The sequence below is a fragment of the Poromitra crassiceps genome (genome assembly GCF_964638095.1).
Source record: "Poromitra crassiceps genome assembly, chromosome: 3".
NCBI classification, from domain to species: Eukaryota; Metazoa; Chordata; class Actinopteri; order Beryciformes; family Melamphaidae; genus Poromitra; species Poromitra crassiceps.
In genome coordinates, this window is record NC_139625.1 from 56,953,725 (window position 1) to 56,966,651 (window position 12,927).

The window sequence follows — 12,927 nt, forward strand, 5'->3', positions numbered from 1 at the left end:
TTTGCTGGTGACAATCTTGACCACAATATCCTTACTATCGATGGCAGGGGGACCTCCCACTGAATGGGTATCATAGCAGCACTCACTCCAGGGTGAAAGAAGGATTGTGTCATTCCAATGAGACACGTTACCAACCAGGATTTTTCACTGCAAAATAAAATTCCAATCACAGAACATCGCAAAATGATTTGCGAAACGTGTGCCAAACCATCGTTTTCAAACTACTCCCGGCATTGATTGACTGTGATAGGACAGTTGATATGGTGTGGGAGCTCTCACTAAACTTCAAACAAGAAACCCCTGGGTGGCAGGGAATGATTGATCAAGGATTAGAACACCCAGGCCAATCATCTGTTGTGTTTATGCCTATGATTGACTTGTACTCTGGAGACAAGACATGCATTCTGTCCATGCTGAATTTCATTTGTGATCTCGCTATCAAACACCATGTTCAGCCCATTATTAGGTTCAATCAGTGGTGGCCCTGTTTTGACTAATTTCACAGTACCACACAGTAATAATTAATTTATTCCTTATTGGTATCAAAAGAAATCTCCTGAAAGCTTCAACATAATGTGAATTATAAGTGAAATCACCATTATGCATTATGGCACGTGGAAAAAGGAGAAATGTCCAATTATATTGGAAATTTTTCTTCACTTTTAACATAAATATGCTTATAACCAATTGCTTTAATATATACTTGTACTTGTAATCACTTCACTATAATTTATATATGCTAATTGGATTCCTAGATCACAAAAACATGGGGTTAGGCACCAAAATTACTTGTCTAGGATGAATAATGAAGGAGTGGTCTTAAGGAACTGGCGGCGGCCATCTTGAAAATTAGACCTTTCTAGTGATCAGATTTTGGTAGACTTTTGATATTGTAGCGCGGGGAAAGGTGGAGTAGTATGGGATAGCTAGTAGGGTGTAGGTCTAACTGTATCTGTCTGTTATGTTGTTCTGTGCATGTGGGGTTTGGGGTTTTGGAGTGGCAAGTGAAGGGAGCATAGGGCCAGTGGGTGGAGACTAGGGGAGGAAGTGGAGAGCTGTGTGAAGCTGGAAGAGAGCAGAGGTGCTGGGGAGAGCTAGGCTAGGCTAGGCTAGGAGAAGCTAGCAAGGTGTTGGCGTGCCTGCCTTTATGTGTGTCTGTCCGCTCGTTAATAAAGAGTTTGATAAGCCAAAGGATCTGCCTCGGTGTGCGCCTCATTCCGCCACATTGGTGTCAGAAGTGGGATCGTTTTGGCTTAAAAATCAGGCTCGACTTAGCGTTAGCAGTTAGCCGTTTCTAGCTAGCTGCCATGGACGACCACAGCGGAATGGCACGTGACGGAGCACGCCGGGAGTTGACGATACCTCCGGAGCACAGCTGGTGGTCTGCCAACTTGGGGAAGATGGAAGCCCGGTTGTTGAAAGAGGTCAGACGGCTGTTGGAGGCTACGCCTGCCTGGGCGGAGAAGTTGATGCAGCTAATAAAAGAGGCCACTCTGCACGGTGAGCAGCGGCCGGAGCCAGCACGGAGACTGTGTTGGACATGTGGGAGACCGGGCCATCTAGCGAGGTGGTGTCGCAGCGGTCCCGGGGGAAAGACCAGGTACGCGACGCGACGGTACTGGGGAAGACCGGGAGCCTGCTGGTTATGTGGAAAGATGGGACACCTGGCCAGGGAGTGTCCAGAGGCTGTCGGAGATCGGGGGACAGCGGGAGAAGAGAGACGTGCAGGCGGCGGGCAGGTGAGACTCTGCTGGACTTGCCGGTCGCCGGAGCACTTGGCCAGGGACTGCACTGAGAGTGTGGAGGCCGGAGGTGAGACACAGGCTGGAGAGAGTGTGAGCCGCCGGGGAGAAGAGAACGTTGTGACGGATAGGAGAACGGTGCTGCAGGGGAACAACCAGAGGGAAGAGCCAGTTCTTCAGGTCGGGACGATTGTGTTTCCTGAGGTACCAGCGGTGCAAATGTCGGAAGAGCCGGCCCAGTCAAACTGCTCCACACCCCCCGCTGGTGCTGTGCGGAGGTCCGGGGTGGAGAGTGAGATGCCGTCCATTTGTGTTCCCACCGCTGACCTGAGCTCGCCGCCCCCTGGTGGAGGGTGGAAGGACAAGCGTCTACAGGTGGAGGATGAGAACGTGACTATGGGGGATGTCGATGTGGAGGAGTGGATACGCAGACAGGCGGAGGACGCTAGCGTTGGACCGGTGCGCAAGTGGGTGGCGTTCGGACGCCGGCCTTCCGTGGAGGAGGTTGGCATGTGTTCAAGTACCACGAAGGGACTGTGGGAGTTGTTTCCGGACCTGAGGGTGTGGGGGTCGGGGATTCTGGGGTTGGAAGGGCGCGGGAATGGAGGCAGCGTCGTGGTTGTGCCCAGCTGCCTGCGGGGGTTGGCGCTACGGGGGGCGCACAGGGGCCACAGCGGTCAGGGGCATCGCGGGCCTGAAGAGACACTCAGCCGCCTTTGTCGACATTTCTACTGGGTGCAGATGGAGGAAGAGGTAGAGGACTACTGCCTTTGCTGTGTTGAGTGCGGTGCGGGGAGGGTGGACAAAACTGTTGAGTGGGGAAGGGTAGGACCACCTGTGCCATGGTAACATCAGAAACGGAGATGGGCTAGATGCACGTGGGACTTGGGGATGTGATGTGCGGGGGGGAAATAAAAAGGGGAAATGCTCTGTTTGAAATGAAAAATGTTGAATGGCTTATAGTGTTGATGTAGGGTTGTTTTGGGGTGTCATTTGGGGGCAAATGGTTTAAAAAGGGGGGGGCAGTGTAGCGCGGGGAAAGGTGGAGTAGTATGGGATAGCTAGTAGGGTGTAGGTCTAACTGTATCTGTCTGTTATGTTGTTCTGTGCATGTGGGGTTTGGGGTTTTGGAGTGGCAAGTGAAGGGAGCATAGGGCCAGTGGGTGGAGACTAGGGGAGGAAGTGGAGAGCTGTGTGAAGCTGGAAGAGAGCAGACGTGCTGGGGAGAGCTAGGCTAGGCTAGGAGAAGCTAGCAAGGTGTTGGCGTGCCTGCCTTTATGTGTGTCTGTCCGCTCGTTAATAAAGAGTTTGATAAGCCAAAGGATCTGCCTCGGTGTGCGCCTCATTCCGCCACAATATGTTATTAAGTACACCTGATACTACAATAAACCATTGAGAAACCTTTTGTTCCATTTTTTTTTAAGGTCAAACCATATTTGCAGCTGACTACTGCAGAGCTGTATCCGAGAATATGAAGTGTATGAGTTAGGTTAACCTTGCCCTGCGGAGGGCAGTAATACGCCCAGAAGCGTTTACACTGCCGAAAATCGGATAGAAGAACCTGTGTCATGTGACCGGAAGCGGAAACTGCCCACTTTCTCGCCAGCCCCCCTACAAAAAAGCGAAGCAAGGTGGTTGATTCAGCTGACTAGATACATAACGCTAATTATTTGATCTGTGAAAGATAGCCATGGCTCTGGAATCAAGAATCACACAGGAAGAAATCAAGAAAGAACCAGAGAAGCCCATTGACCGAGAAAAGGTAGCCATCTGCTTTTCGCTTAACGTTGTTTACCTCATGCTAACTGGTTTGTTAGCCGCCGGCAAGGCTAACAGTTTGGCGATGTGGTTTCTTTTTGTGTGCAGGACACTAACAAACGCGATTTTAAAGTAGTATAAAGCTATGTCTCTGTCGCTGCAACATCACTTCCTTAGCTCTATAGGCTGCAGAGACAATCAGACAATAGAATACACGATAACTTAACGTAGCTAATAGTTAGCCGCTAAAGCACGCCAATGTGCTAATCAATCATGTGTATTCAACTCTGCTACATTACGGCTAACGCAAGGAAGCATTCAGCAGATTTTTGAATGCACTTTGGTGTGTGTGTGTGTGTGTGTGTGTGTGTGTCGAGGCTTAGCTACTGAAGCATCAAGCTTTAGTGTTACTATGCCAACATGGCATGGTTTTGTATAAAGAGCAGCTGGAAATTCGGTGACTTTCAGAAGACTGGGTCTGTAAATCATTCTGCAGTATTAATCAGTCTTGTCTAAAAGGGGTCTGTGCCATAGACTGTATAATTCATAGGGTCTGTGCCCATTGCTGCCCAATGCCATAACAAAGCAGGAAGACTGTTATTTTTATGGCAAGTTAAGTTACCATGGGAAATTTCTCTGTAGAGATAGTCTGCACTATACTATACTGAGAAACCCAGAAATCGTTATGGTTCTAAAATTATACTGATTTCTTCAATAAAAAATCATTTGAATAAACTAATAGAAACCTTGTCCATGAGTCCAACATTTTGATACCTTGTGATTGTTACCTCATTTGAAATAATAAGCAAACTGATGAGGTACCCACATAATTTTTTTGATACTCTGTGTTGGTTAGATATCAATTCTACTTTTGTCTCTGTGTGTTTCTACTGCAGACCTGCCCCCTGCTGTTGCGGGTGTTCACCACCAACAGTGGCCGACACCACAGGGTGGATGAATTTGCCAGAGGCAACGTTCCTTCCAGCGAGCTCCAGATATACACATGGTGAGATCACTAATGGCACGTACAAACTACAAGATCCTCGTCAGTCTCTGTTCCTTTCACACTAATATACTGTAAGTTACACGTGTGTTTTGTTGTGGTACCGTTTATCCAATGGAATCATGTTTGAGGCATTCAACTGACGCTGTTTTAAACCAATAAAGTAGCTACTAGACAGAGCCTTGGTAGTAGCCAATCAGAAACAGCGGAGGCGGGTCAATCATATGGACCCGTGCAACTGCGAGACTTGTCGAAGTTTTGCAAAACATTAGAAACTGGGGAATCGTGGATGTATTTTACCAACTCAAAATGGACAGCTGATGGATAACATTAGGTTATCTGTGGATATTACTGGTGGATAACGTCATCTGAGAGCAGCTCTTCGGTAAGTGTCTCTATTCGCTGCTATTAACGTTACCAAAATGTCCTGTTAAGTGTTAACGTCATGAAAGTTAACTTTGTTAATCTCCGTGTTACGCGATGTGTACGGTATTCACTCGGCTTCCGTAAATTATCTAGGTGCTTGTACATAACGTTACGTTAAGGGTTTAAAGCTAAAGAGTAGCACACCAGCATGGACGCGCTGTTGCTATTGTAACGCCACGTTCACACACACGCCTAGGGCGACGCTTTAAGCAACGCCTAAAATTTAGGCGTCCTTGTTAACAGACGAGATCGTTCACACATACCGCTGCCACGCTGTGCTGAAGCCACGCTCGCGCTGTGCCTACGCTGCGCTGCATTTATCGTTTAGGCGTCTGTTCTATTTTTCAGCTCTAGGCGCGCTGAACTGTCAAGCTGGCTGTTGTTTCTGGTGGACTTGGGCCATATTTTCTACCGAGTTTGCCCAAAAGGGAGGGTGGAGCGCGAATTAAGAGTGCATAGTAGGAGAGCTGTCCTTCATGTGTTCCTCTATTAACGTCTTTTCTGTCAGATGTATTTATACCCCCCCTCTCTCAATGCATGTATCACTCATGGTGTTGATGACTCATAGTCACATGATTACCCGAGGGAAAATAACAATTACAGCGGGCCAGGAAATAGACAGACATCCTCACTTGCACATTACAATAAAAAAGAGGACTCACCCATGCTATAAATCAGATCTGAAAAGTGTAAAAAAACCGCTGCTCATGTGTTCAGCGTAGCGCAGAGCGTGGCGTCCTGTGTGAACGAAAATAGGCGCCAGGCGTGCATGAAGCAATGCCTATATGCGTAGGCGTAGGCGTGTGTGTGAACCGGCCGTAAGCTGTTGCAGAAAAAAGTGCTTATGCGCCATCAGTTAGAAGCAAAACACAAAGCTGCCGTTCATTCTCTCCAGCACACTGCTTCCCTGCCGGGTGCAACAACGACCACGACCGAGGTACGAGCATCTATGGCTGACCGTGTGTGCAACCTGAAAGTTCGCGTGTGTGCGTTCATAGCGGAGCATGACCTGTCGTTCCATTATGTCGCAGCCACTAGTCGAGCTCGTCAAGTCGGTTGCTGAAGATAAGAGCGCACTCTCCAGATTGTCAATTTCGAATGCACACGCCTCCTACCTCTGCACACATGGCATTGCTGCCCAGCACAAAATTCAACTGTCAGCCAAATTGCAAACAAAGATGTTCTCTTTAAATGCTGACGAGTCAACAAATGCAAACATGGACAGGATCCTTAATGTTCTGGTCAGAAAGATACATAGATGGTTGATTATTTGTATGACTACATTACAAACTGAGTCAAGCCGTGCAAAAAGTATCAGTTTTATTGAATAGATTCTGTCATGTGCTGATAAGTGCAGTAAAACCTTTTATTTTTCATTGTACGTCCTTAGTTTTGATTGATGTTTGTTTTTAGAAGTGCATTGCAGATAGACTAAGGAAACCAAGACAAGAGTTAAATAAATGTTCATGACTACTTGCACAACTCCACTACTTCCTGAAATGAGTAGGGCATCTTGGTTTCCTGTGGATGAACTGATTAATGTCAGGTGTGCCTGACTGCTGCAGTCACAACAACAGTGATCAGGCACACCTGACATTAATCAGTTCAACCAATAGTGTGGGGCCCCGTTCCAATACCCATACTTGTACTTCTTTCTTGTAGTATGTACTGCCGCTGCCCTCACAAAGTATGGATTGTAGTGTGCAGCATGCATGCAAAATGCATACTATTGGGACACACTACATCTGTCGTCACGTGAGCTTCCTGAACTCCGACCTCTTGCTCACTTCCGCCGACGTCTGCAGCGCCACATTTGAGTTTTTTTTTTTTTTTTTTTTTCAATAAACAAAGTCTGGCAGTAACAAACAGTACATTATACAAAAAATTCAGACTAAACATTTACAAAATTGGAACAGACAATCAAATAAACAAAATAAAATAAATAAAGCAAAAACATTAAGTCAGAGATCTAAACAGGAATCAAGATATGCATGTTTTGGTACACACCATGCTTGTTTGGTTTTAACATATTTCAAGGCTTTCTTAAAGTTAATTATCTCATTCATGAACACGCAGCTCAGTCAGTGCGACGTAACTCCAGTAGGTGGCGGTAATGCACAAAAAGTTGTTTGCCAACCGCCATAAAACATTAGAAGAAGAAGAAGAAGACATAACTTCCTGCTGCGCAAAGGATTGTGGGGAAGTTTGGCTGAAGCAGCATGCATCGATGCATACTCCGAAATAGGAGCTGATGTAGTACAACATCCTGGTACTTTTGGCATACTGCATCTGACATACTATGTATTGGGACATACTAAATCTTTTTTTGCCTACTAAATAGTATGGAAGTATGGGTATTGGAACGGGGCCTGGGACAGGATCACCAAGATGCCCTACTCCTTTCAGGAAGTAGTGGAGTTGTGCAAGTAGTGCATGGGGGGAACTGTGTGTCTTATTTGTAAAATTAAATATCAACTGCAAATGAGTGAATAATGATATCGACATCAGCAGGTGGTGGTGAGTGAGAAAATGAGCGGATATTAGTGTTTCCCCTATATAGCTACATCTGGAGCAGAGCAGTGCCACTCACTCAGCAAATTGATGGTTAAGACTGAAAAACAGTCTAATCTTAATGTTAATAGTCCTCTAATCTGGTTTCAAGGGGCCAATTTTCCTTCGGCGGCACCGATGGCACCGCCGAAATTCTTGCCGCCGGTATCCTCCCCCCCCAATGCGAGATCAGTTTTCAGTCAAAATATTTTTTTTTTGCTTTAATCCCTGCAATAAAAGACGGGCGTGTCGGTCTACTAATTAAAGTCATTTTGGTTTTCACATTATATGACTGAGTTGCGACAAGATATTCCACCAGGAGGAGTCCCTGACAAGTCTGTCTGGTCTCCAAACCACGTTTTGTCACATAAACACAAGTGAGAAATGCGCTGATATGCAAGGAAGAACAAGGTCTGCTCACTTTTTAGCCGGCTTTATTTACAAACACACACGCTCTCACAACTTAAATACTTTCTCTGTCTTTGCTCCTCAGACCACTTGCCCGGTGCTCAGAGGGTCCACAGTCCGGTCTAAATAACACAATTCAGGCTTATCATAATTATCGCGGCTTCCTCTCCAGCCAGCACAGAGAGCAGTCAACGGGCACCAGCTGTGCCAGGCTGCTTCATACAGTAACATTTGGAGAAAAGAGGCGGTCCTCCTGATAAATCCTTATGTCGAGCAGCACAGCAAAAAGTGTAGTTATAAACAGGACAGAGGAAACTCTCTTGTGTAAATGTTTTTTAGACAAGGCTGCCTAAGCTGCTACAGATGACAGCCTGTGTTAGGCTTGCCGCAGTAGTCGGTGTTACTGGTGTCACACGGTAGTGGGGCATACACCGATTACATAACATGTCCACCGGTAACACATTTCATTTTTATGGAGGAAGAAATCTGAGGGAGGGCCACCGCTCGACCCAGCCAAGTCTCGGCCAAGGTGCTGGAAAAATAACTAGACTTACAAATATAAAAGGAATTTCCGCACACTTGAATCTGTACAGATTTCACATTTATTAAGCTTTCGGTCGACTAGACCTTCATCAGAGCAGGAGGAAGAAATGAAAGGAAAACTGCAGTTTCAGCATGCACAGGGGTAAATTACAAGCGCTCCCTCTGGGCTGCAGTGTGGCTCCACTGTTCTGGTTAGACCAGCAACTAACGTTAGTTAACGCTATGCATCTTATGAACACAAATTATGCCCTCATACACATGTAGGTAAGACTCTTAGCTAAGCCTGCGTGTGCATGCTGTTGTCACTGCGGCCCATTTCTGGAAATGTGCCTTTTTTCCACAGCGAAAAGTCGATGCTAACTTGGCATCATTGCTAGCGGGAGGGAGGACTTACCAGCATTCAGTCATTGCCTGCTTGCTGGTATTGTTAATCCCATGTCAGAAAAAGTCTCCAGTTGTGTCGCTAATGTTAGTTTCTTTTGAGAAAGATTGTCTCCACGGGCGTCTGAAAAGTTGTCTCGAGTCAGATGCAGCCATGAGTTGTGGGGCAGCAAGTGTTGTGTGAGCGTCCAAACTAACGTTAGTACTTTAAACAGCAGCAGCAGCTTGTCTCTATGACCCTACAGAATGGACGGTTAAAGTTAGACTCTTGCTTACTTCAAAACTTTTATTATCAACATACATATAACGTAACATTCGCTCTAGTCTAGCTCGGGTCTAGCTGCTGAGGATATCGAACTGGTGTCTCACTGTTATTGTTCCCGGGAAAAACATGCACTAGTAGGAACTAACAATCCTATTGTTTACATTTATTTTTACGTTGTCAGCGGTAACACCTGTGTTGTCACGTGTTTATTACCCGGTGGGAAAATGTCCACACCGTGGCATCCCTAGCCTGTGTCTGCCTCCTCTCCACGTGTCGTGTGCTCTCATTGGATGCAGCTAGTAGACTTGAGCTAGTGCAGTGCCTGTTGAGCCCTGCTCCTTGGATCCCCAGCAACACACCCGGCAAGTGTAATGTCAATCAGACAAACGGTTCTCGGCTATTCTATGTGATCTCCTTTTAATAATGAATGTAATGTTTGTTTGTTTGTTTTTTCACTTCCATTCACTGAGCCCCCCTGGGGAGGCTCGTCTCCCACTTTGAAAACATCTGGTAACTGCTACAAAAGTCCTGAGAGCTGTACACACACACTCCAACACAGAGACATGAGAGTTTTGCATTGCAACATATGCTCGCAACTAGGGTTGGGTACCGAAAGCCGGTACCGCTACTTTTACAACCGGTACTCCCGGTACCGAATTGCAACACATATTTAGGTATCTCATTTAGGTGCCATGCCCAAGCTGCTGAGCGAAATATCCACCCTCCGGTGCTCTGAAACCGTTGCTGCACGCACCTTCACTAACATTATAGGGCATAACACATAACATTATCGTTTGAAATCCTCTTTGCAGCCTCTTTAAATACAAAAAAATTAGCTTTAACTTTAAAAAAGTACAGTTTCAGTCACCATTTAGGCATTGGTACCGTTTTAAAAGTATCGTTTTAGCATCGCTATCGGAAAAGTACGAAACAATACCCTACTCACCACAACATAGCCGTTTGAGGAGGAGGAGGGGGTCGTCACAGTTTGGGTTCCGGCACATTTTAGCCCCACTCGGGAGAAGATCCACAGCGAGAGAACACGGCGACGCCTGGCATGAACCAAAAATGTAATGGAAACCGAAATCAGCTGAAATCAGCATGAGCTGGCGTGGCTTGGCGCAGCCACATGTGCCAGTGGAAAAGGCCCGACAGACAGACAGACATAGATTCTTGGAATTAGTAGAGAGATGTAGAATTGGGCGTTGGAGCCAGTGTGTCTGACTGTGTGTTTGTGTCCCAGGATGGATGCGACCCTGAAGGAGCTGACCAGCCTGGTGAAGGAGGTGTATCCAGAGGCTAGGAAAAAAGGCACTCACTTTAGCTTTGCCATCGTCTACCCTGACCCCAAGAGGCAGATATACAGGTTGGTGTCATGTGATGCATTCAATGTTTTTGAATATAGACATGGGTTATTGACAGTGCTTGAATTGAGATAGAGAATTACAAGGGGGCCACCTCGGTCAAATTTCACTCCACCTTCAGCTCTTGACAAGTGAAAACAGAATATTTGGTAAAAATATTGCCTTTACACCTCTCTTAAATGTTGATGTCCATGCCCCTCCTCCCGCCATCCCCCAGAGTGAAAGACATCGGCAGCACTGTATCTGGCAGGAAGGGGACAGACGACTCCATGACGCTTCAGTCTCAGCGCTTCCAGATCGGAGACTACCTGGACATCGCCATCACGCCACCTAACCGAGCCCCGCCCATAAACACACGCATGAGGCCCTTCTGAACACGCACACACACACACGCACACACACACACACACACACAAGTCTACCCGCATGTTTGTTTTTTTAGACATTGTTTATCTTGGATAACCGTTCATTTGCCTGGCTGGCCTCATTTTATAAAATGTGACGTGTAATAAAGTTTTTGTTCCCCACTGAGTTTTCTGTATGGAATTTAATTAGACTACGGTAGTTATTTGATGATGAGGAATTTGATGGAAGAACTCAATATTGTAATGGGCAGGGATGCAAACTAGCCACTTTTAGGTGACAGTCACCTTTTTTTGATCCCAAAATAGGGCACTTAATTTAATTATTTCTGAGTGGTTTTGTGTATCTTGTGTATCTATCTTTGTGTATAAGTTTGCATCCCTGAATGGAGCGAGCTTCAACTCTGCCATATTCCCCACTGAGTTTTCTGTCATTTCTGTATGAAATTTAATTAGACTAGTTCAGGGATGGACAATTTTTTTTCCCTGAGGGCCATACTGACTTGCATCAAATTAGTGAAGGGCCGCATATTGGAGATCATACCTGCCAACACTGCTGATTTTCGCGAGAGTCTCTATATTTTTAACCCTCTCTACTGTTGTGATTGGTAATTTCTTGCTAATCTGCCAATATAATAGTGATACAAATCCAATGGCTGTAGCAGATGAGATTTATTAACATAATTCTGCCTTTTATTGAGTTTTGGGGGGTTTTGTTTTTCTTTGATGACCTTGGGGGCCAGATTGAGATGATCCAGGGGCCAGGTCCGACCCTGGGACTGCATTTTGCCCATGTACTATGGACTAGTTATTTGATGAGGAATTTGATGGAAGAACTCAATATTGAAATGGAGCGAGCTTCAACTCTGCCATTTTCCCCATGAGTTTTCTGTCCTTTCTGTATGAAATTTAATTAGACTAGTTATTTTATGATGAGGAATTTGATGGAAGAACTCAATATTGTAATGGCGCATCAACTCTGCCATATCATTCCTAATTAAGTGGTGATGGGTAATTTGTCAAACACTTTTCATATTCACAAATCAGAAGTATCTGACTCCCAGTGATTTCTGTTGGATGAGGTGGTGTGAGTAGGAAATAAAATACAGAAATTAAGCATCACATGACTAGCTTATACCTGATTGGTGTGTTGTTACAACTAACCCCAGGGGCCCTTTTACTCCGATGCAAGATTAGTGGCTGAGTGAGGTAACTTCAGGTTTAACCCTACTGAGATAGATCACCATGGCAACTCATCACGGCTAACCTGCTCCGGGGCAGGTTGAGATCAAAAAGCAAGAGAGACCCACCTTCTGACCAATCAGCTATGCTCTGGAAACAGGTGTCATGTCATAATTTTCCAAATGACGATTCCAATAAAACATGAAAACCAAGAAACTCCCCCGAACAGACAACTCACGTTGAAGCCACATAGTTAACAGGTAAAAGCAGCGCGAGCGCGAGACCCCTGGCAGCGTCTCTCCCACTCCTCCACTCCCAACAACGACAGCGCCTGTCAGGATCCATACAGCCCGGGGACACCTCTCAAACCAGCCGCCGGTAAGCATCCACGGCCCGGGTACATAATACTGTAGCTCACACCGGAGAACCTGAGACAAGCTGCTCTTCACCTCAAAACAAATCAAACCAAACGTGTTCTTCAGCCAAACATCACCCAAACTAATAAGCTAACTAACTAACGCTAGCTAGCTCGTTAGTTGTACGCTAAATGTTAGCTTGAAGTGTCTGGTTAAAAGAGCAGGCTGAGCGGCATATTGTGAGTTTGGACAGAAAGTGGTATTTTGGTAGAACATACCTTAAAAACTATATATAAGTACAATAGGTACTTGGTCTCTGGCTCTAGTCTGCAGATACTTGAACAAGGGGTAAAAATAACAATTGGGAGAGGTCTGGATACCTACCGAGAGGTCTGGATAGCAAAGTCGGTAGGTGTATGTTCTACCCAAATACCACTTTCTGTCCAAGTACTTATAGTGTTAAAGGTATATTCCACCCAAATCCTACTGTCAAAAGTAGGTTACTTATAGTTTTAAAGGTGTATTCAACCCATACTACTTTCTTATCAAGTACAGTTTTGATTTATGTGTTCTCATCTGTAATATTG

The 12,927-nt window shown here is 45.7% G+C and overlaps 1 protein-coding gene across 1 annotated transcript; it reads left to right on the forward strand.

The window, feature by feature from the left end:
* The first annotated feature begins 3,351 nt into the window (after nt 1–3,351).
* On the forward strand, nt 3,352–10,971 carry LOC310773562 (histone deacetylase complex subunit SAP18). The gene is made up of 4 exons (XM_083633470.1): nt 3,352–3,504; nt 4,397–4,506; nt 10,320–10,442; nt 10,658–10,971. The coding sequence occupies exons 1-4, from the start codon at nt 3,433–3,435 to the stop codon at nt 10,812–10,814; spliced, it is 462 nt and encodes a 153-aa protein (XP_083489596.1). The 5' UTR covers nt 3,352–3,432; the 3' UTR covers nt 10,815–10,971.
* The last annotated feature ends 1,956 nt before the right edge of the window (nt 10,972–12,927 follow it).